Source organism: Ascaphus truei, chromosome 3 (assembly GCF_040206685.1).
Source record: "Ascaphus truei isolate aAscTru1 chromosome 3, aAscTru1.hap1, whole genome shotgun sequence".
Taxonomy (NCBI): Eukaryota; Metazoa; Chordata; class Amphibia; order Anura; family Ascaphidae; genus Ascaphus; species Ascaphus truei.
In genome coordinates, this window is record NC_134485.1 from 21,561,258 (window position 1) to 21,586,038 (window position 24,781).

Here is a 24,781-nt window from a genome sequence, read left to right on the forward strand (position 1 = left end):
GGCATGGGCGTGCCCGGCGCTGAGCAGAGGAATCGCTGAGGGGAGTGATCCCATGACGGCAGCAGGCGCAGGGAGCCGCGGAGGTCGGTAAGGGGAGAGCTCTGTGTGGGGAGCGCGGAGAACGCCGATTCCTGACAGTACCCCCCTCTTCAGGAACGGCCTCAGGTCGGTCCATGAACGGTTTCTCTGGAAACTTTTTCCTGAAGGACTTAAGAAGAGCCGTGGCATGAATGTCCTTTAAAGGTACCCAGGATCTCTCTTCAGGGCCAAAGCTCTTCCACTGCACCAAGAACTGGAGCTGGCCCCTGGATAGGCGAGAATCCAAAAGAGAGTGAACTTCGTATACCTCATTATTTTGGACAGTAATGGGGTCCGGTTTACGAGTCTGATCCGGAAAGAAGTGACTGGAGATGAATGGTTTTAAGAGGGACACATGAAAGACATTGGGAATCTTCATACTGGGTGGTAGTTGGAGCCGGAATGCCACGGGATTCATTTGTTCACAAATAGGGAAGGGACCCAGGAACTTAGGTGACAGTTTAGGAGATGGTACCTTGAGGTTGATATTCTTAGAGGAGAGCCATACCAAATCCCCTGGTTTGTAACTGGGCACCGAACGACGACGACGATCGGCCTGTAGTTTCGATCTGCGGGAGGAGTCGAGAAGGGTAGACTGAATCCTGGACCATGCGGTTTGGAGGGAAGAAATGCGTTCATCTACGGCTGGTACTCCAGAAGGGATGTTTGGGATGGGAAGACAGGGAGGGTGGAACCCATAATTTATAAAGAAGGGCGACTCTCGGGTGGCCTCGTTTTTGGCAGAATTGACGGCATACTCCGCCCAAGAAAGGAGTTGAGCCCAATCATCCTGAAAATCAGATATGAAACATCTCAGGTACTTCTCCAGGGATTGATTGATTCTCTCCGTTTGTCCATTGGACTGAGGATGATAGGCGGAAGAGAAAGAAGAAGAGATGCCTAATCTCTTCATGAATGCTCTCCAAAATTTGGATACGAACTGAGAACCTCTATCAGAAACAATGGACGAAGGGATCCCATGAATCCGGAAAATCTGCTCCATAAAGATATCAGCAAGGGCGGGGGAAGTGGGTAATCCTTTAAGTGGAATAAAATGGGACATCTTCGAGAACCTGTCCACGACCACTAAGATAGTGTTCATTCCTCTGGACCTGGGCAACTCCACGATGAAGTCCATCGAAATGTGGGACCAGGGGCGGTCAGGAACTTTTTAGGTAACAGAAAACCCTGAGGCTTTTGACGGAGAGTCTTGCTTTGAGCGCACGTGGGCAGGCGCGGGTAAACTCCAGAATATCTTGAGACATCCTTGGCCACCAGAAATTCCGACGAATGAGATCAGTAGTCTTCTTAAAACCTGGATGACCTGCAGATTTAGAGGAGTGAACCCAAGACAGGACCTCTGGAACAAATCTGGAAGGTATGAAGAGTTTGTTGTCGGGAACGACCAAGTCCTTGGGAATGCGTCTCTGGGAGTGCAAAATCTTGTCAAGATTCTTGAAAGAAGACGTGGCGAGAATCCTCTCTTGTGGAAGGATGGTCTCCAAAGGTTCCTCTGGTCTCTCTTCAGAAGAATGTATTCGGGAGAGTGCGTCTGCCTTTACGTTCTTGGTCCTGGGGATATAGGAAAGGTGAAAATCGAATCGAGAAAAAAAAAGAGCCCAACGAGCCTGTCGTGGACCAAGGCATTGAGCGTTTTCTATGTAAAGAAGGTTCTTGTGGTCCGTGAGAATAGTAAATGGTTTTTTCGACCCCTCCAGCAGGTGTCTCCACTCTTGAAGAGCCATCTTCACGGCCAGAAGTTCCCTGTTACCCACGTCATAGTTCCTCTCGGCAGATGAGAATTTCTTGGAAAAATATGCACAGGGATGTAACTTATCTTGAGGCGTGGGTCTCTGAGAAAGAACGTCTCCAGCGCCGCAATCAGAAGCGTCGACCTCCAGGATGAAGGGAAGATCAATGTTGGGATGACGGAGAATAGGTGCGGATATAAAAGCTTCCTTGAGTGTCTCGAAGACGGAGATGGCCTCGGGTGACCAAGCAGAAGGATCAGCTCCTTTTTTGGAGAGCGCAGTGAGGGATGCCACAATGGTAGAAAAATTACGTATAAACTTACGATAGTAATTAGCGAACCCTTCAAAACGTTATATGGCCTTGAGAGAATTGGGTCTTGGCCATTCAGTGACTGCTTGAAGTTTACCGGAGTCCATCATAAACCCCTCATCGGAAATAATGTACCCCAGGAACAGAGTAGAGGTCTGATGAAAGGTGCACTTCTCCAGTTTGGCGTACAAATGGTGTTCACGGAGACAGGAAAGGACTTAGGAGGTGTGGCGTATATGGTCCTGGAGATCTTTGGAAAAAATCAGGATATCATCCAAGTATACTATAACAAAAATATTGAGTACCTTACGAAAGACGTCATTGATGAACTCCTGGAAGACAGCGGGAGCATTACATAAGCCGAAAGGCATTACAAGTTACTCGTAGTGTCCACTACGCGTGTTGAAGGCCGTTTTCCATTCTTCCCCCTTCCTGATGCACACCAGGTTATAGGCACCAGGTAGATCCAACTTGGAAAAAATCTTGGCCCCCTGTAATTTATCGAACAGTTCGGTAATAAGGGGAAGGGGGTAACGATTTTTAATAATTATGTGGTTCAAACCCCTGTAATCGATGCAAGGACTCAACGACCCGTCCTTTTTCTTGACGAAGAAAAACCCAGCCCCTGCTGGGGAATTGGAGTGACGAATAAAGCCTTTCTTGAGATTCTCCTGGATATATTCATCCATAGCGTGAGATTCTGGTAACGACAAGGGGTAGGTCTTGGACTTGGGTAGGGAGTAACCTGGAACCAGATCGATCGGACAATCGTAAGTCCTGTGTGGCGGCAAATGTCTGACTGTACCTTATTGAAAATGTCCCGGAATTGGTGGTAAACAGAAGGTAGAATAACTTCGGGAACAGAGGTATTGGCCAGCAGTTGGTGAGTCTCGCCTGACCTCGGCCTCCAGGAGATGGGAGCAGAGGAAGTCCAGTCAATGAGAGGATTGTTAAGCTGTAGCCAAGGAAGACCAAGGGTGATGGGTGTCCCAGGAGCGTGAATGGCATCGAGAACTAAGATCTCCTTGTGCAGATATGAGGACAGAAGCAAGGGGACCGTCTCTAAGGAGATGTGGGCCGGGGTAAGAGGGCATCCATCGATACCGACGAGTGCGATGGGAACTTTCTTCCTCACGAGCGGTATCCGGTTTAACCTGGCGAATTCAAGGTCCACGAAGTTTCCTCCAGCTCCTGAGTCAATGAAAGCGGCGGTAGAAGTCTGGAACTTATCGCCTGAAAGGGAGACTGGAAATGTAAGTTTCTTAGGGAGTTCACCTTTATGAAGGGGACGTGGAGACATTACACCCAGAGAGAGCCCCTCTGCACTCACTGGGTGTTCCCATTTCCCGGACGCAGTGGACACTCCCGAACCAGATGCTCCATGGATCCTCAGTAGAAACACAATCCCCCGGAATGGCGGAACTGCCGTATCGGTGTGCGATGCGTTGTACCCCCAATTGCATTGGCTCTGGCAACTCCAGTGCAGGATGAAGAGGTGTGGTAGCACTTGAGGGAGCAGGAGTGCTGCTGAGAGTACTGGAGAATGGAACTTGAAAGTTATGGAAGCGAGTGCGCTGACGCTCTGAGCGGCGTACCTGGATATGTTGATCCACTCGGACGGCCAAATCAATGAGGACCTCCAATTGATCCGGCCAGGATTGACGAGAGAGTTCATCCTTGATGGGATCTGCCAGGCCTTGCCAGAATACGGAGACGAGAGCCTCTTGTCCCCAGTTAGTCTCGGCTGCTAGAGTCCGGAATTCCACAGCATACTGTGTCACCATTCGCCATCCCTGAGTGATCTGGTGAAGAGAAACAGATGCCATCTCCCGACGAGCGGGGGAATCGAATACTTGTTGGAACTCGGCTTTAAATGCCGGGTAATCTTGGGTAAGGTCAGAACGTCGCTCCCAAACCGGGGAAGCCCAAGCTAGGGCGCTGCCATTGAAGAGGTTATAAATGTAGGCTACCTTCTTGCGTCCAGTATTGTAGAGATGGGGGGCCATTTCAAACTGCACCTCACACTGGTTTAGGAAACCCTTACATTCTTGCGGTTCACCTGCATAAGGCTTGGGGGGGGGATCCTTACATCGCAGCTGCTAACTGCGCTTGCAGAGTGGGGGCTTACATCTGGCGAGGTCGCGGTCGGTACTCGGTCTGAAGTACTGCGACCTGGCTTGTAAGTGCCACAATTTGATCCGCCATGGCCTGGTTTTGCTGAAGCAGATTGGAGAGAAACTGTTGAAGTTTGGTCTGGTCTGCGTCTTGTGGGCTCGACATAATGTTACGCCGGTGCTGCCCGCAGACCAGACCCGTTCCCTGAGTTGAAGGGGGAAGTGGTAATACACGCACCCGCAGCAAAGGGAGCGTGTCCGGAGTGTGGTATAAAGTGTTGCCAGGCCAGGTGTAGTAGGGTAGACAATACTTGCCGGTACCGGTTGTAGAGATAGAGTGAAGAATGCCTTGCCGAGGTCAGGGAGTGGGGAGCGGAGATAGGTCGTAGTCCAAGCCGTGTTCAAGGGGTTACCAGAGTGAGCGTTGTCCAAGGAGTGCCGAGATCGAGAGCCAAAGGGGGTAGTCGTACAAGCCGCGTCAGAACCTGTGAAAACACTGAGAGAATCCAGAAGTACTTCCATACAGAGACTATGTCGAGCAAAGACTGAGAGCAGAGAGGAGCTAGATAAAGCAGGAAGGTCCAATTAGGAACGGAGGCATGACAGGAAGAGCTACAGGGAGACACTGCAGATTGGTGCAGGCATAACAGGCCAGGTGAGTCTTGTTGGTACGAAGTGTGTGCAGAATGAGCGCGCTCCGTAACGCGTGTATGCGCGTGGACCGAGCCAGTGGATGGTGCAGGTGTGCGCGCGGGAGGGCGTGGGCGCGCCCGGCACTGAGCAGAGGAATCACCGAGGGGAGTGATCCCGCGGCAGGGGCGGGGAGCCGTGGAGGTCGGTAAGGCAGGATTGTTTTGTGTGTCCAGGGACTCCCCGAGGGGAGAGAGTGCTCTGTGTGGGGAGCGCGGAGAACGCCGATTCCTGACAGTAAATTATGCCAGCCGTATCAGCATCCGGGTGGTCGTCTCGATAACAGTGCACTATGTGGGACGCTGGGGGTCGCAGGCATTCAATTATATACTGCCTTCGGACGGCATCCGTGCAGGACCATTCAGGAAGTACCTGTTCCGTGTGATCCAACCATTCTTCAAATCCGACTTCTCCCAGAGGGGTGGGTTTGTCGCCAGAAAACGCCTTCAGCTTCCGGTATTGGTGGGACTGCGTGGAGTGGTGTATGGCCTCTGCGAGCACAGGAAGAGATACATTATCCGACAGGCTATTCCCAGCAGGGGCGTAGGCGTCCAATCTATACATGCTGGCTCTACTTAGGGCTGGCCTAAGGGCGGGGGGGGGGGTGAACGAAGCGCCTAGACCCATTGCAGCGGGCCATCGGGGGTTCAAACTGCTCTCAGGGGTACGGAAAGGGCTGGTCGTGACTGTACTTGACGGGCCAGGGTAACCCCTCTGTGGTGTGGATGCAGCCAGAGGTTCGGCGTGATCCACCTGTACTAACGGGCAATGGATGCCGGGAGCGTCGGGCAGGATTAGTACTGAGGGAAGGGCTTCGCGGCATATACCCCGGTCCGTAACGAATAGTATTTTACGCCACTTTTGCTCCCTGTCGTAGTAATGGTCTTGCACTCGGGCAGTATCCAGGAGCGGAAGCTTCCTGACTTGATATTACGCCGGTGCTGCCCGCAGACCAGACCCGTCCCCTGAGCTGAAGGGGGAAGTGGTAATACACGCACCCGCAGCAAAGGGAGCGTGTCCGGAGTGTGGTATGAAGCGTTGCCAGGCCAGGTGTAGTAAGGTAGACAATACTTGCCGGTACCGGTTGTAGAGATAGAGTGAAGGATGCCTTGCCGAAGTCAGGGAGTGGAGAGTGGAGATAGGTCGTAGTCCAAGCCGTGTTCAAGGGGTTACCAGAGTGTGCGTTGTCCAAGGAGTGCCGAGATCGAGAGCCAGAGGGGATAGTCGTACGAGCTGCAAATGTCGAGAGACTATGTCGAGCAAAGACTGAGAGCAGAGAGGAGCTAGATAAAGCAGGAAGGTCCAATTTGGAACGGAGGCGGGACAGGAAGAGCTACAGGGAGACACTGCAGATTGGTGCAGGCATAACAGGCTAGGTGAGTCTTGTTGGTAACCTGAGTATGCCCGTGCAGTGTGCGGGGGTGGAGCCTTAGGTCCGGGGGACGGGAATAAGAGTGTGCAGACTGAGCGTGCTCCGTAACTCGTGTACGCGCGTGAACCGAACCAGTGGATGGTGCAGGTGTGCGTGCAGGAGGGCGTGGGTGCGCCCGGCGCTGAGCAGAAGAATCGCCGAGGGGAGTGATCCCGCGACGGCGGCAGGGGTGAGGAGCCGTGGAGGCCGGTAAGGCAGGATTGTTTTGTGTGTCCAGGGGCACCCTGCGGGGAGGGAGTGCTCTGTGAGCATATAGAACGCCGATTCCTGACACTTGATCAGTCACCGTGCCCAGGGAGAGGGTAGCGGGGACGTGTCCCACGGCAAGGGCATGGGTCAGGGGAATTTCATGCCGCTGGGCCCACTTACGCACCTCGGGCTGTGAGGGCACAAACATGGCGGAACAAAAATAGTGCACAGTTGAGAAAAAAATATTGGGCACCCCAGGTTTGAATACAATAATAACCTTAATGCTTAACTGAGGCAATAACGCATATCATACCATACTTATCACTTTATCATGGCAATAACACGTAGCTAACTTGAACTGTTCTTATAACACTAGTGGCTCGGCCACTCTCCTAAAGAGTAATGTCTCTGTCCCGTCACCGTGTGCCCCACACCGTGTCCATATACTAAATAGTTATATAGGCTCTGTCCTTTGGCCACTCCACTAGTGTCCCCAAAGAGTGTTCCCTAAGGCGGGATCAGCGCCTGTTGACCGGTGTTGGTGTACTTGTTGTAAATACCTTCCGGTCACTGCGGTGACCGGTAACAGCTTCAAAAAGGATCCGTCGATCCATCGCTTTGCTTTCTGACGACACGGTGCTCAGCAACCTGGTCCCAGATGACTGCAGCAACCGCAACTTCGCACCTTGTTCCTAACTGTTACTCAGTAAGGGAATAACGCTACCACTATAGGGCGTCCCTACAGCAACTCACTTCAGGTCAGTGGTGTCCATGTGTCTTGGTGTGTTTGAGGGTCCTCTTGTGTCTTGTTGTCAATACACAGTCGTCCGGTGCACTCAAGAACTCTTTGCTCTTGGCAGCACCTTGTGTGCTGAGGAAAATCTCTAAGGGAGATTTTGCTTTAAGAACAACGCAGAGGTCACGAACCTTTTCACGAAAACAAGTGGGAGAACAGGAGTCTGAGAAGTTAGCAGGAACCCAGAAAGGTAGAACGGAAAAGGTCAAGAGCAGACGTTTCTGAGGGAAGAGAGGAGGAACAAGAAAAAAGAAAAAGGTCAAATGCAGAGAGAGACTGGGAGGAGCCAAGTGAGGTGCCGGTCAGGTGATTCGTCCATCAGAGGAACAGTGACGTCATCACTGCGGACCAGAATTGTGTGGAACACACACGGAGCACACATGACATGAGAACTGTTACAGGCTGTGTGGAGGTCCCAAGCTGTCTCGGCACTTCTATCTATTGCTTTTAACTTACAGGAACATTGTGAGTATGTTTCTGTACATGGGAGGTCTTGTTCAATAAAGTTTTAAACGTTATTGCGCAATCCCTTTTTCTTTTTATCCCATTCCACGGAGGTTCATCCATCATCTGTGAAACGGGCATCTCTGAGACCAGTCGGAATCAAGGATATCACGTGGGGTTCGTGCCACCTTGAATCCAGAGGACTCATCAACAGATTCTATCCACTGCGTGTCTCATTCCTATTTCTAGTAAGTAGGCACTGTTTGGGATATCCATGTGGGAGGACATTCATTGTTCATACGATACTGCGCAATGGCCTGTCCCTGTTTTTATTTAATCTGTTAGGACCATAATTGCAGCAAGAGAGGATTTATCTTCTTTATGGGCAAGCTACCCAGCTACCTGAACAAGCTCCTCACCCCTACTACATGCAGCACCTATCACCTGAGATCAGACTCCAAAAGACTGTTCATGGTCCCAAGGCTCAACCCAGTATCCGGCCGCTCCTCCTTCTCTTACTGTGCACCTACCGGTGACTCTTACATCCACCACCAGTCTAAGTTCTTTCAAATCTAAGGCTGTCACACATTTTAATGTGGTCTGTAATTGTTTCATACGCCCATAATACAAATTATCTTTAACTGTGCATGCAATGTCTTGTATAACTGTATTTGTAAACATGTATTATTTGTCTTAACTCTGTGCCCAGGACATACTTGAAAACGAGAGGTAACTCTCAATGTATTACTTCCTGGTAAAATATTTTATAAATAAATAAATAAATAAATTTACATCATACTTGGGACTAAAATTCTCATCAAGAAGAAAAGACTCTCTTCATTTCACCTAAGGACTCTGGTTATATCCTTTGAGGACTTTCATCACTTTATATACTTTATTCACTGTATATGTGTAAGGATTCAGGAGTCACGCCGCTCACGACGTGCTCCTCACTCACCTGCAGCTCTGCCTGGGTCTCCCGCGGCTCACATGGATTCCCCAAGACGCCGAGCTCCGGTCCTCCTATGCGCGCGCGCGCACGTCAGTTCTCTTCTTCTGCCCTCGGTTCAGGGCGTGGGTCCACGCACGCATCCACAGGCGCGGCCACACGGAGGCGCGGCCACACAGAGGCGCACCAGCCTCTTAAAGGCACAGTACCCTTTTCCAATGCCACAATGCAATTCACCAATTCTTCTAGGATCTATAGCTCCTCCTCCAGGAACTCATCTAGACCTATCCCTGTCTCAGCCTGGCCCATTCACACACCCCCACCTTGCTACTCGGCCATTGGTCCCTCGTACCTACATATACCCTCCAGATTCATTAACTCGTCGGCTGAGCATAGAACCAGTTGTTCTCATCACTCTCTGCCTCCCTAGTTCTGTTTCGCAGACTTCCTCGTGTACCGGACCGGCTTCCGCTACGTCTTCCTGCACCTCTGGCATTCTGAACTCGGCATACGGCATCACGACCCTCCTCATCTCTGGCATCCCGATTCTGGCTTACGGTAAACGATTACGTCCCTCTCTCTAACCCCGGACTTGGCTACCGCACCCTCTACCATCCGTACCTCTCCTACCCCGATCCAGGAATCCCAGACTACTCTACAATCAAAACGTGCCCTCGTGGCTGTGGGTGGCGTAATAACCTTTCCCACCTCAGCACCGCGGTCCCGTCTCGTTTGTGGTGAGCACATCCTGACATTATGCTCAGCCCAACAAACATGGACCCCGCTGAGGTGGAGCGCACTCTTAATGCCCATACTGCTCTTTTTACCAGGCTAGAGACTTATCTGGAACAAGCGGATAGACGGATGGATACGTTGCAGCAAAGTGTTCACTCCCTTAGTGTTCAAGTTCGAGCTCTCACTCGGCAACCTTCACCCGGAGCTTCCTCTGCACCTGCAACTACCTTTCCAACACCTCCATTTGCCCCGGAACCTCGTATTCCACCTCCCAAACACTATGCTGGAGATCCCCAGGGATGTAGGGGCTTCCTTAACCAATGCCTCATCCAATTTCGTCTCTCTCCCTCTCGTTTTGTCTCTTCTGTTTCCAGGGTCGGCTATATCCTGGCTCTTCTCACCGACCAGGCGCTGGCATGGGCCTCTCCCATCTGGGAACAACAAGGGCCTCTCACACAGGACATCGATCTCTTCGTCGAGGAGTTCCGAAGAGTTTTCGATACCCCTGCACGGAAACTAACGGCAGCCTCTTATCTTCACCACATAACCCAGGGAGATCGTACCGTCGCCGGGTATGCCGTGGAGTTCCGCACTCTTGCTGCTGAGACGGGTTGGAATAATGAAGCACTTTCTTCTGCGTTTTGGCAAGGTCTGTCTGAATCCCTGAAGGATGAGCTCGCTGCACGGGACCGTCCTACTGACTTAGAGGAGTTAATCACTCTGGCGATTCGAGTGGATCAGCGTCTACAGGAGCGGAGATACGAACGTTCTCGTTACCGTCAACGGGTTTCAAGAAACCTTGCTCCTTCCTTCAGTCCTCCGTCACCTCCTTCCGAGAACATCCCGGAACCAATGCAGTTGGGAGGCAACAAGCTGTCTCCTGCCGAGAGACAACGTCGGCGCAATGCCGGCCTCTGCATGTACTGTGGCAATTCCAGTCACACTTTACCCCAGTGTCCTCACAAGCCGGGAAACGCCAACTCCCAATGAGATCCCGGAGAGTTTCGTTGGGAATTCTTACCCTTTCTCCCATCGTCAGGGACGTACTCCCCACCAGGATAATGTTGCCTATAACACTGTCTGGAGAGGGGTTTCACGCCCAAGCGCGAGTGTTCATTGATTCCGGGTCCGCTGGTAACTTCATCGATGAGACTTTCGCTAGGCGAAACAACATTCCATTTATCAACAAGAAGACGCCAGTAGGTCTGGAGGCCATTGACGGTCGACCTCTACAGCCGGCATTTATCACGCTACAGACGGTCTCTCTCCTACTGCAGTTCATCGATGTCCATACGGAGTTCATTACTCTCGATGTGATTCACTCTCCCTCTGCTGAACTGATTCTGGGTCTTCCTTGGCTTCAACTCCATAATCCTCGCATCGACTGGACGGATCGGGAACCCATCCAGTGGGCCGCTTCGTGTGCCAAGACATGTACCAGGATTTCCCAGAGGATTGGTGGGTTGTCTACCCTGCCAGAGAAGATCGACTCTCTACCGTCTGTATACTGGGAATTCCGTGATGTGTTCGACAAGGCACGTTCCGAGATACTACCTCCGCACCGTTCTTTCGATTGTCCCATTGATCTACTTCCTGGGGCACCTCTTCCTAGAGGACGATCCTATCCGCTCTCTCTCCCAGAGACAAAAGCCATGAACACTTACATCGCTGAAAATTTAGAGAGGGGTTTCAGCAGAAAATCTTCCTCTCCAGTTGGTGCAGGCTTCTTCTTCGTCAAAAAGAAGGACGGTTCTCTCCGTCCATGCATAGACTACCGGGGTTTGAATAACATCTCACGCAAGAATCGCTACCCTCTGCCCTTGATTCCGGAACTATTCGACCGCCTCCCGGGAGCTACTATCTTTTCTAAACTGGATCTGAGAGGTGCCTACAATTTAGTAAGGATACGAGAGGGGGACGAGTGGAAGACTGCTTTTAACACCCATGACGGCCACTACGAATACCTGGTGATGCCGTTCGGTCTGTGCAACGCTCCAGCAGTTTTCCAGGATTTTGTCAACGAGATTTTTCGGGACGTTCTTAACACATTTCTTATTGTTTACTTAGATGACATCCTTATCTTCTCTCAATCCGCTCAAGAACACATCAAACACGTTCAACAGGTGCTGTTACGCCTTCGGGAACCATCTCTTTGCGAAATTGGAGAAATGTCAGTTCCATCTCAAATCGGTGGCGTTTTTGGGTTACGTTATATCAAACTCCGGTTTCAATATGGATCCAGAGAAACTTAAGGCTATTTTGGACTGGCCTCGTCCGACCACTCTCAAAGCCGTGCAACGCTTCCTAGGTTTTGCAAACTATTATCGACGTTTCATCCGCAATTTTTCCTCTACAGTATCTCCCATAACTGCTCTGACTAAGAAAGGTGCAGATCCTTCATCATGGTCTGAAACTGCCATACGGGCATTTGATCTGCTGAAAAGGGCTTTTGTGTCTGCTCCCATCCTCACCCACCCAGATCCTAAACTTCCATTTACCTTGGAGGTAGTCTGACATCGGGGCTGGGGCTGTCTTGTCCCAGAGGACATCTCCCTTAGCCAGACTGCATCCATGTGCCTTCTTCTCGAAGAAATTTTCATCCGCAGAACGGAATTACGATGTCGGGAACCGGGAGCTTTTGGCGATCAAGTTGGCATTAGAAGAGTGGAGACATTTCTTAGAAGGTACAGAGACACCCATAACCATTCTTACAGACCATAAGAACCTTCTTTACCTAGAAGGGGCATGTCGTTTGAACTCTCGGCAAGCCCGTTCGGCATTATTTTTTTCACGATTTAATTTTCTCATCTCCTTCATTCCTGGCTCCAAGAATCTAAAAGCAGACGCCCTGTCTCGACAGTTCCTTGCAGAGGACAATTCTGAAGAACAGCTATAGACAATTATTCCTTCTAGATGTATCCTGTCCGCCAACTCCTTTGATATTATGGGCAAGATTCAATCCGAGCAATCACAGACTCCTATAGGTCTCAAGGTTCCGGAGGGAAGACTCTACACGGCACCCCAACACCGCAAAAAGGTTCTCGAATGGTGCCATTCCTCTAAATCTGCAGGACATCCGGGGATACGGAAGACCAACGACCTTTTTCAACGTACCTTCTGGTGGCCAGACAGGGCTAAGGATGTGGAGGAGTTTGTCAAAGCGTGTGGTACTTGCGCTCGCAACAAGGTACCTCGGGTCAAACCAGCAGGCCTTCTTCTTCCTTTACCCATTCCAGACCATCCCTGGAACCATATTTCTATGGACTTCATTGTAGAGCTTCCAGACTCCAGGGGGAAGAATACGATTCTTGTGGTCATTGATCGTTTTTCCAAACAGACGCACCTTGTTCCTTTGAGGGGTCTTCCGAATTCCTCCAGGCTTGCGGATGTGTTCATTCAGGAGATTTTTCGTCTTCATGGGGTGCCAGCAACCATTGTTTCGGATCGTGGGTCTCAATTTGTGTCAAGATTTTGGCGTGTCTTTTTCCGAAGATTGGGGATCTCACTTCAATTCTCCTTAGGATACCATCCACAGACCAATGGGCAGACGGAGAGGGCCAACCAAAACCTGGAACAGTACCTTCGATGTTTTATAACCGATACGCAGGAGGACTGGGTGGATCTGCTTCCTTGGGCTGAGTTTGCTCTTAACTCTCTTCGCAATGACTCCACTCAAGAATCTCCATTCTTTATTAATTATGGCTTTCATCCTTCCCGGTTACCCTTCTCCTCCCTATCCTCAGGAGTACCAGCGGTGGACAAGCGCATCTCCCGGCTGAAGGACTTATGGCCGAGGATTCAGGAGAACTTAAAGGTAGCTACAGGGAGACAGAAACTCCAGGCAGATCGCCTTCGACGCTTAGTGCCGGAGTTCGCCCCAGGAGACAAGGTGTGGCTTTCTTCCAGGAATATCCGACTAAAGGTTCCTACCATGAAGCTTGCTCCCAAGTTCCTTGGTCCCTTTCCCGTGCTTAGGAGGGTTAATCCTGTGGCTTACCATCTACGCCTTCCACCTTCGATGAAAATACCTTCGGTCTTCCATGTGTCTTTACTTAAACCAGTATTTCAGAGTCCTCGCTTTTCCAAGAATACTTCTCCTCCACTTCCTCTTATGATTCAGGGTCAACAGGAGTACGAGGTCCAGTTTATCCTGGATTCTAGGATTTCCAGAGGAGGAGTACAATACCTGGTTCACTGGAAGGGGTTCGGACCAGAGGAACGTTCATGGATTTCCCACCGGGATCTTCACGCACCTCGCCTTCTCCAGGCTTTTCATCGTAGGAATCCCTCCAAGCCTTGTCATGGACGCCCAGAGGTCGCCCCTGAAGGGGGGGGGGGGGTACTGTAAGGATTCAGGAGTCACGCCGCTCACGTCGTGCTCCTCACTCACCTGCAGCTCTGCCTGGGTCTCCCGCGGCTCACATGGATTCCTTCCCCAAGACGCCGAGCTCCGGTCCTCCTATGCGCGCGCGCACGTCAGTTCTCTTCTTCTGCCCTCGGTTCAGGGCGTGGGTCCGCGCACGCATCCACAGGCGCGGCCACACGGAGGCGCGGCCACACAGAGGCGCACCAGCCTCTTAAAGGCACAGTACCCTTTTCCAATGCCACAATGCAATTCACCAATTCTTCTAGGATCTATAGCTCCTCCTCCAGGAACTCATCTAGACCTATCCCTGTCTCAGCCTGGCCCATTCACACACCCCCACCTTGCTACTCGGCCATTGGTCCCTCGTACCTACATATACCCTCCAGATTCATTAACTCGTCGGCTGAGCATAGAACCAGTTGTTCTCATCACTCTCTGCCTCCCTAGTTCTGTTTCGCAGACTTCCTCGTGTACCGGACCGGCTTCTGCTACGTCTTCCTGCACCTCTGGCATTCCGAACTCGGCATACGGCATCACGACCTTCCTCATCTCTGGCATCCCGATTCTGGCTTACGGTAAACGATTACGTCCCTCTCTCTAACCCCGGACTTGGCTACCGCACCCTCTACCATCCGTACCTCTCCTACCCTGATCCAGGAATCCCAGACCACTCTACAATCAAGACGTGCCCTCGTGGCTGTGGGTGGCGTAATAACCTTTCCCACCTTAGCACCGCGGTCCCGTCTCGTTTGTGGTGAGCACATCCTGACAATATGTTGCGCCAGGGTTGTTAACCTTTTATTTGTATTATCACTTTTTTTGGTGATTATTTTGAGATAGTCTCTGCACTAGGGATCCTAGCCAGCACCCAAACATTTATTTCACTCTCACCACCGTGCACTGCACTGTTTTATTAAGATTAAGCGCTATAGTATCACACATTTGTATCACTATACCTTATCTTATGTAGCCAGGTTCCCTCTGGTGTGTGTGTTTCCCCTCCAGGTACTCACCGCGGCGGTCGGGAGTAGAGTGGCCGGTCGCGGGGGGGGGGGGGAAGTGCAGGGGTGTGTGCGCGCCTCTTCAGTAGCGTGGGGGCGGTTGCCGGGGACGCCCGGCGGTGTCTGCCGAGGGGGCCGTCATCTTTGGTGTGCTCACGCATGCGCAGTAGTAGCACGGAGCGACGGGAGGCACTGAGACAGGTCGTGCATGCGCAGTGAGAAGCGCGCAAAGCACTAGCCTACCAGGGAAGGCTCTTGGACGGGACTACAAGTCCCATGAGCCTCAGGAGCGCCCCACGTGACGCCAGGGAGCCAATAGGGCTGCAGTATCTCCCTGCTCTGAGGGATTGATACATTTCGCGCGCGGAGCCACGTCAGTCGGCGCCAGGAGAGTCTAGGGGAAGGAGGTGAGGGTGCAGGGGTCAGTGACCTACTGCACTAGGCCAGCAGCCCCCTAGGCCCCAGTTAGCCCCTGAGCCACTCAGTAAGTTTGTGGTGCTTCAGGGACAGGCCCTAGGTTAGGGACCCTGCCCCTTAGCTATTACAGTGTCAGTTAGGGACACAGCGGATGCTGCGCTTCCCACCAAGAGGCTTGGGATCAAGCCTACTCCGCTGAGAGATCGGAACTGTACCCAGGGTGGACGGTTCTGACCTATCATCCCACCGGAGGAACCGGACGTCGCCAGGAGGTCGCCGGATCCTTTTTGAAGATCCTTTGAACGCCCAGGTGCCGTGGCACTGGGCAGGTATTGTTACGCACGTGCACCACCTACAGAGTACTCACACATAGTGGCAGCGCTGACCACGGGACAAGGGTTATTCTGTGGACACGGTGTGGGGATACACGGTGGTGGGTAAGGGGCATACACTCATAAGTGGGTGTGAATGACATTGGGACCTATAGAGTATAAGAGTTATATATGTAAAGCATGTTCAGTAAAGGTTATTCTTGCTTATTCATACCAATTGTGTGTTATTGGGTTGTGTCCTGTGAGGGCCCCTTCCCGCCCTGTCGGGATCCCTATGAGGTGGAGGCGTTGCACCACGAGAAAGCGAATCTATATGTACCCCAGGCTCCCTGAGTGGAGGCTTAGGCTCCTGAGGGCCACACAGGTAATATACAGCATTAGTAGCGTCTGCATACACCGTTACACTTAGAATTCACTTTATTGTATATATCACATTGTCACAACTTTATACAATTAAATGCAGTTTTTCTTTTCTCTATAATACAGTACATGTGTATGTGGTATTGACCCTTTTTTAAATAATGTCAATCACCTATATTTAACCAGTGAAACATTTCACTTCCATGGGTTACGTTACTGATTGCTCTCTGGGTCTGTCCCTCCCAGCATTTTACATGACAGGAATATCTTGCCCCTGACAGCTCTCCAACAAGGAGTGGAAATATCTGAGAATAATCCCTTTTTTACTATTCCTATCATTACTGACAGTGGTGTGCCGATCTAATAGATGGCAAATTTGAATTGTGCAGTTGTTTATTTCTGAAACAATTTTCTACTTTTGCGCACAAATTCCATACAAAGTTGAAATAAAAGTTATTTAGCGAAGTTTCTTTGCCGCAAAAGTGCGCTACAAACTAGTGCAAAAGAACAACACCAGGATTATCCAGCACAACATCGCATTTTTTCCCTGCGGCCCTTTTATAATTCCGCTGCTTTTCTTCATATTACTTTTTGACACCACTTTTGCATCTAAGAAAAGGTATTGTATTGTATGTGTAGCCATGCTGTAAAATGGTCTGCAGTTATCCCTCCTGCTGGCAGTAAGGCCTGGTAAGTTACAGGGATGCCAGCAGTAATCATGGAGGTTTGCCCTCACACCCTGGTGAGGTGCCCTATGTGTGGATGGGAGGAGCTACATACTCTGAGTCCACCGTTAGTGACATCAGAGATGTGCCTGCCCCCTGAAGATATAAGGCACAGCACTGTTCAAAGTTAGTGTGTTGAAGAAGGAGCAAGTCTGCGTTGAGACTTGGGAGTGGGTGGCACACTAGTGCATTAACTAGTGTCCCCACTCCATATTACATAACGTCTAGCTGTCAAAGCCATACTGTGTCCAGGGACCTGGCACAGGGGTGATCTCCCTGAGGGGAGAGGGGATCCCACTCCATTGGGAGGGTGTACCTTTGAAAGGATCACACGGCGAGATGTGCGGCTGAGTAAATCGCTGCAAGGGGCAGCTAGCCCATACCAAGCAACAATAAAGAATGACCTTGAATAAAGACACTTCACTGTGTGAGTCTGGAATTACTCAGCAGGGGAAGGCACCACCAAGAAGGAGTTCCTCATCAGAACCATCTCCTTGCGGACGCAGAGATCCTGATGAGGTGGAGGCGCTGCACTGGATATAGGTAGGACTCATACCCACTACCTCAGCTGCCTGTCTGGGTTGGCATTCCCCACACAACATCATGCGGGAGACTCAGGAGTCCTGTTGCCAACAGGTGCACCACCAGACACTACCATGTAATGGGGACTGGTTAGACCACAGGGGCCAATGTGAGATTGGGTGGGTCAGGCTAGGCCAGAAAATCCGTTACATATGTCTTTATTTATATCGCGCCATTAATGTACATAGCGCTTCACAGTAGTAATACATGTGGTAATCAAATAAATAACAGATAATATAAATAACAGATCATGGGAATAAGTGCTTCAGATATAAAAGTAACATTAAGGAAGAGGAGTCCCTGCCCCGAGGAGCTTACAGTCTAATTGGTAGGTAGGGAGAACGTACAGAGAAAGTAGGAGGGAGTTCTGGTAAGTGCGTGTGCAGGGGGCTAAGCTTTATATCATGTGTCCAGTAATATCCACAGTGCTATTCATATGCTTCTTTAAGCAAGTGTGTCTTAAGGTGGGTCTTAAAGGTGGATAGAGTGGGTGCTAGTCGGGTATTGAGGGGAAGGGCATTCCAGAGGTGCGGGGCAGTCAGTGAAAAAGGTTTAAGGCGGGAGAGGGCTTTAGATACAAAGGGGGTAGAAAGAAGACATCCTTGAGAAGAACGCAAGAGTCTTGATGACGCAAGAGATGGTGTATAATGAGAAATTAGGGCTGAGATGTTAGGCGGGGCAGAAGAGTGTAAAGCTTTAAAAGTGAGGAGGAGAATCGAGTGTGAGATGCGGGATTTGATCGGAAGCCAGAGAGGGATTTCAGGAGGTGAGACGCGGAGACAGATTTAGGAAAGAGCAGAGCGATTCTGGCAGCAGCGTGTAGGATAGATTGTAGGGGACCTGAGAAAGTCCTGAGGGATGAAACGCGTTGGTGCGTGGTCCTGTTTGTTGCCTAAACTGACCATTAAAGGCTAATGTATATTTTTTCCCTGTTTGGAGTTGCCCTTATTTCCCTGCGTTCGTTAACGCTGTGAGCTGTGCTCCTCTTTTCTCCTACCTCCTTAGATTGTAGGGGAGACAGGTGAGAGGCAGGAAGGCCGGAAAGCAGGAGGTTACAGTAATCAAGACAGGAGAGACTGAGGCCCTGAGTCAGAGTTTTAGCAGTCGAGCAACAGAGGAACAAGCGTATCTTAGTGATATTGTGGAGGAAAAAGCGACAGGTTTTAGAAACGTTTTGAATGTGAGAGGAGAAAGTGAGAGAGGAGTCCAGTGTGACCCCTAGGCAGCGTGCTTGGGCTACTGGGTGAATGATCGTACTTCCAACAGTAATGTGGAAGGAGGTAGTAGAGCCAGATTTGGGAGGAAGTATGAGGAGCTCTGTTTTTGCCATGTTGAGTTTAAGGCGACGGAGGGCCATCCAGGATGATATAGCAGAGAGACATTCAGAAACTTTGGTATGTACAGCAGGTGTAATGTCGGGTGTTGAAAAGTAAATTTGTGTGTCATCAGCGTAGAGGTGATAATTAAACCCAAGAGATGTTATTAGGTCACCTAGAGAGTGTGTGTACAGAGAAAAGAGGAGAGGTCCCAGGACAGAGCCCTGGGGTACCCCAATAGAGAGATCAATAGAGGAGGAGGTGTTAGCAGAAGAGACACTGAAAGTACGATGGGAGAGGTAGGAGGAGATCCAGGATAGAGCTTTGTTCCGAATACCAAGCGTATGGAGAATGTGAAGGAGAAGAGGGTGGTCCACCGTGTCAGGTATAACAATAATAAATAATCCCCTCCCAGACGTAAATCAGCTTTTGTGCAGCTTTTCTTTTTTTCACAAGCACATCATAAGGCCGCGCTTATAGTGCCGGCGACACGACCGATGACATCACCCGTCGCAATAGTTATATTTAAAATTTAGGCGACTTCGCTGGCTCATAAAAGGGGGAAGGCAGAGGGACAGAGAAGCTCCTGATTGGCCGCAAGGGGAGACCGTCGCCGAAAAAAATCAATAAAAGTGACTACCAGATTTTTGGTAGCACGGTCACGCTGTCGAGTGCACTATAAGTGCCAACGACGGCGACAATGCATTTGTTTTGACGCGACGGTCGACTCGCCGGCGCTATAAGCCAACAAGTATCTGCCATTATTGACACATTTTGTTTCATTTAAACAATGGATACATAAATGCAGAGGGGGGTTTTAAGCCCCCAGTGGAGCAAGAAACCCAGGGCTGCACTCACGAGAGAGAGTATAGAAGGGAACACACAATATGTCCCGGGCCAATAGCCCTAAGCTACGCAACGCAAAAACAAAAAAGGTTTATTAAATATATATACAAGGGAAAGGAACATCCGGGGGTGTAGGGTAAATGGGTAGAGAAAAGTGCATTAAAACATGAGGTGGGTAAATGACCAGGGTAGAAAACTAAGTCTCATATATCAGGTGTACTGGAGGTACATGTGTATTACCAGTATATATGACACTGGAAGTACTGACTGATAAGAGACTTGAATGGCCTGGAGAGCAGAGAATGTACCTTGGTAGCAGCTAGCAAACAGGTAAGTTGCAGGGGGATAATCTACTATACAAGATAATTATCCAATCTGTTAGAATCCCCGGCTGATGACAGGAGTATACCTAGGTAGGTATTCACACATGATAATCCATAATTGCCATATAATATGCACATATATATACACAGTGTTGCCCCTATAATAGGGAACCAAAGATGTAAGTGTCCTCCCACTGGTATACTGTGTTAAACAGCCTAGGTAAAGCCTTGTGTCAGGCGCCTGCAAACATACACTCTCCGATAGTGAGGGGCCGTGCGCATACACAGGCCTCCCGTAATGGGTATGAATAACAGTGTCCCGTCACCCAAAGCTATGTATTAGGCATGAGAGGTGTATAAATGAAAAGACAGGGCTAATACAACCCGTTCCGAACATATGCTTCCTATGCGAAAAGGTCCGTCGGTTTTAGATGACGTCATTCCTTTGACGTAGGTGGGGGCGACCAGGATGTGGCCAGGAGAGGTTGCTGTACCGTGTCTACGATCAGCCACGCGGCGGAACGGGTTGTATTAGCCCTGTCTTTTCATTTATACACCTCTCATGCCTAATACATAGCTTTGGATGACGGGACACTGTTATTCATACCCATTACGGGAGGCCTGTGTATGCGCACGGCCCCTCACTATCGGAGAGTGTATGTTTGCAGGCGCCTGACACAAGGCTTTACCTAGGCTGTTTAACACAGTATACCAGTGGGAGGACACTTACATCTTTGGTTCCCTATTATAGGGGCAACACTGTGTATACTGTATATATGTGCATATTATATGGCAATTATGGATTATCATGTGTGAATACCTATCTAGGTATACTCCTGTCATCAGCCGGGGATTCTAACAGATTGGATAATTATCTTGTATAGTAGATTATCCCCCTGCAATTTACCTGTTTGCTAGCTGCTACCAAGGTACATTCTCTGCTCTCCAGGCCATTCAAGTCTCTTATCAGTCAGTACTTCCAGTGTCATATATACTGGTAATACACATGTACCTCCAGTACACCTGATATATGAGACTTAGTTTTCTACCCTGGTCATTTACCCACCTCATGTTTTAATGCACTTTTCTCTATCCATTTACCCTACACCCCCGGATGTTCCTTTCCCTTGTATATATATTTAATAAACCTTTTTTGTTTTTGCGTTGCGTAGCTTAGGGCTATTGGCCCGGGACATATTGTGTGTTCCCTTCTATACTCTCTCTCGTGAGTGCAACCCTGGGTTTCTTGCTCCACTGGGGGCTTAAAACCCCCCTCTGGATTTATGTATCCACTAATTTTTTACCCTATGCACCATGAGCCATATTACGCTCTACATTGAATAGTTAAGGTGAGCGATAAGCATTTGTGTGTTTGTCAGTTCATTTAAACAATGCAATTATTGTGTCAAATATATCAACATCACCATTACATTCAGTAAGCTGTGCACGTTATTACACTCAGTAACTAAAAGGGCTCAATTCAGCTTTAAAAACAAATATATATATTTACTTATTCATTCTTTTTCTTTCAAATGATAATAAAACGAAACAACAACAACTAATGTAAGTGCTGTTATTTATCACAATGCCTGGTCCATAATAATAACTGGTAACTGCAGCCACTGTCCCCCAGCTGGAAGCCTCTCCCTGAAACGTCACTGCCCCCATTGTGGCACGCGCCCCTACGTCACAATGGGGCGGGCGCTTCACTTCGCGCGCATGAATACAGCAACCGGCTTCGCACGCCAATTAAAAAAAAAAACAAAAAAAAAAAACCGCATTCCCTCCATTATAAACACGAGTTAACAAAATAATAAATCGCGCGTAAATGCGTTTTTTTTGTTGTCGTATTCGGTTTGTGGGGAGGGTGTGTATTCGAGCGGGAGCAGCAGGGACTATTTTCCGTCACCGTGTCTTGAAGGCTCGCGGATGCGTCGCGCGCGTGCGCGGGTGTAGCCGGTGAGCGCGAAACAGAGTGCGCGAGAGGGAGAGAGAGCGCGCGCGCGGAAGGGGAGGAGGAAAGCGAGAGCGAGAGAGCGGGATGTGAGGAGGCCGCACAGAGGCCACACATACACACACAGAGTGCACACACACCTACACCCCCCCCCCATACAGCACAGCCGGAGTGCACACTGCCGGCATGGCCGCCCCGCCGGGGCACCGCTGCTCTGTGCCGCTGGTGGAATCAGGTAACTTTCTCTCAGCTGCTGCAGCCGCACTCACTCACTGAGTGTCACTCACTGCAGCCAGGCTCACTCACTGAGTGTCACTCACTGCAGCCAGGCTCACTCATTGAGTGCCACTCACTGCAGCCAGGCTCACTCACTGCAGACCGTACTCACTGAGTCACTCACTGCAGCCACACTCACTGAGTGTCACTCACGGCATCCAGGCTGCACTCACTCACTGCATCCAGGCTGCACTCACTGAGTGTCACTCACCGCATCCAGGCAGCACTCACTCACTGAGTGTCCCTTACGGCATCCAGACTGCACTCACTCACGGAGTGTCACTCACCGCAGCCTCACTCAATGAGTGTCACTCACCGCAGCCTCACTCACTGAGTGTCACTCACCGCAGCCGCACTCACTGAGTGTCACTCACCGCAGCCTCACTCACTGAGTGTCACTCACCGCAGCCACACTCACTGAGTGTCACTCACTGCAGCCACACTCACTGAGTCACTCATTCACTCATTGTCACTCACTGCAGGGCTCACTCACTGAGTCACTCACTGCAGCCATGCTCACTCACTGAGTCACTCACTGAGTAACTCACTGCAGCCATGCTCACTCACTGAGTCACTCACTGCAGCAGCACTCACTGAGTGTCACTGCAGCCACACGCTCACTCAGCCCTCCTACCTGACAGGCTCCACATTATTATTGTATACTCTGGAGGAGGAACCAAAACATGTGAAGCTGAGTTGTTTATGCCAGAAAACGGGTATAAAAAGGATAACTTAAAAAAAAAAAAAATAGAGATGCAATATATATATATACTATTTTTTTATATATTTTTTTTATATAATATATATATATATTATATATAAAATATAATGTATACATAAATACACTTCTATAATCTACATATATGCATACTAATGTATGTACCGTATGCAGATATGGATATGTAGATATGCGCATACACACTTATATAATCTATATAAATATGCATACTAAAGTAATGTATATACAGTAAGCCGATATGCGCCTACACACTTACATAATATGCACACTAAGAAATGTATAAATGCGGATATGTGCACACGCAGAAATGTATGTAGAGTGACGTACATGGATGCGCATGCGTGTGTACAGGCCCACACGCATACATGGGTGCGTGCGTGTGTAGGTGCACAAGCATACATGTGCACGTATAGGTGCACAAGCATACATGGGTGCGTGTGCGTGAATAGATGCACACATAAATGGGTGCGTGCGTGTATACACGGTGCACAAGCATACCTGGGTGCGTGTGGTAGCGCTCCACAAGCATACATGAGTGCTTGTGTAGGCACATAGTCCCACACCCATACATGGATGCACGTGTAGGCGTACAAGGTACCATTGTTATGCGCGAATGTAGCCGCACGCATAAATGTGTTTATTTGTTGCAAGAAGTTAAGAGCGGTGTGTATCTCATTCCTCCTCTCTTTAAACATTTATTTTATTGCTCGCTCAGCTTAAATATATAAAATGTGTGTACAGTATGTGTGGAGACTAAATTGCTGCTGTCCAGGGGCTGAGTTCAGTTTGTGAATCTGATTTAAACACACCAGCTCAGTACTAAAGGAGTGAGTTATAATAGATTGCTAGTGTCAACAAAAAACAACCTCTTCCTGGAGTAACCTCTCTACTTTCCAAAACCCCTGAAGTGTCTGCTCAAAACTGGTCAACTTTTGTTGCTGTGTTTTTGGGGTGACGAGACAAGATGCGCCGTCAAATCTCTCGTCCGTGCACCAAAAACACAGCAACAAAATGTAAACAATCAGGAAGTGTCATCAAAGGCTTATAATCTCTGACACAATCACTTCCTCCACTGTACCTTCCTACTCTGATCCTATTTGTATGTTTTATTATTTTTTAGAGCTGTATTTCTTAATCGCTCGTTTCCTTTCGTCTGGACGCTGTCGTAAATCTGCTGAGGTGAGTGTTGCGATACTTACCCGCTGATGAAATCCAACAGTGAATTCATACGTGAGGCCGGCTGCACCTTTTTAAGTATATTGTGAAAGAATGCATAGACGGATATCCATACATAATGGGAATGTCTGTGTGATACTTGACACCCTGTTTAACACTATCGCAGTTTAGTGAATACACCCCAGTGTGTTAGGCTGAGCTCAGGCAGAACGCGATGCGACGTGCGAGCGCACGTTCGACACTCATTCGCTGTGTTCTGTGGGAGTTGTCAAACAGAAAACGGCCCAAGGCAGAGAAGTGCAGCGTTGTCGCGGCTGTAGCTCAAGCTTTCAACTGAAGTTGAAATTTCAAGCAACAGCCGCGTCACGTGCACTTCTCCAGCCAATCAGAAACACACACTTGTTTTTTTTTTCTCTTAGGTTACAACCCAATCGCGTCATTCTGTCTGCTGCGGATGTTCACACATCGCCCATCAGACAGAGGCTCGCGGACGCACGTCCGTGCAGCAGCCTGTCTGAGCGAGGCCTTGGAGAGGCCGAAGTGCTCAGTTTCATTAGCACAAACCTGTCGTTGCAGATTATCTTAAACGCGGCGCCATTCGTGTAGAAATATTTTCCCAACATGTTGGGACTATATTTTAAGAAGGTTGCATCCTGCTTTCAGGAAGCGTTGGTGTGGCATAGAAAAGCATAATCCCAAACAATAGCAGTGCTTTGTTCCCAATGAAATCTAGCAAGGATGTAGAAAAGGCAATGGAACCTAAACATAGGCTTTACTTTAATGGATATGATTAAATACTTGTTCAGTTTTCAGGAGTTGGGAGTCTTGTCAGATCTGTAACTGTCTAAAATCTTTTTATTTGGTGATTTTCTTGATTTCA

At 49.5% G+C, this 24,781-nt stretch overlaps 1 protein-coding gene across 3 annotated transcripts in view; it reads left to right on the plus strand.

Annotated features, from left to right (window-relative positions):
- Window positions 1-21,717: 21,717 nt before the first annotated feature.
- BRWD1 (bromodomain and WD repeat domain containing 1) overlaps window positions 21,718-24,781 on the plus strand; it is a 93,475-nt gene continuing 90,411 nt past the window's right edge. For 2 of the 3 annotated variants that reach the window (XM_075593736.1, XM_075593734.1), the window contains exons 1-2: window positions 21,722-21,945; window positions 23,846-23,904. In XM_075593736.1, coding sequence (XP_075449851.1) covers window positions 21,897-21,945; window positions 23,846-23,904 — 108 coding nt within the window. In that variant the 5' untranslated portion in view covers window positions 21,722-21,896. Of the gene's footprint in view, window positions 21,946-23,845; window positions 23,905-24,781 lie in introns of all 3 variants that reach the window. The other variant, XM_075593737.1, reaches the window with a different exon arrangement.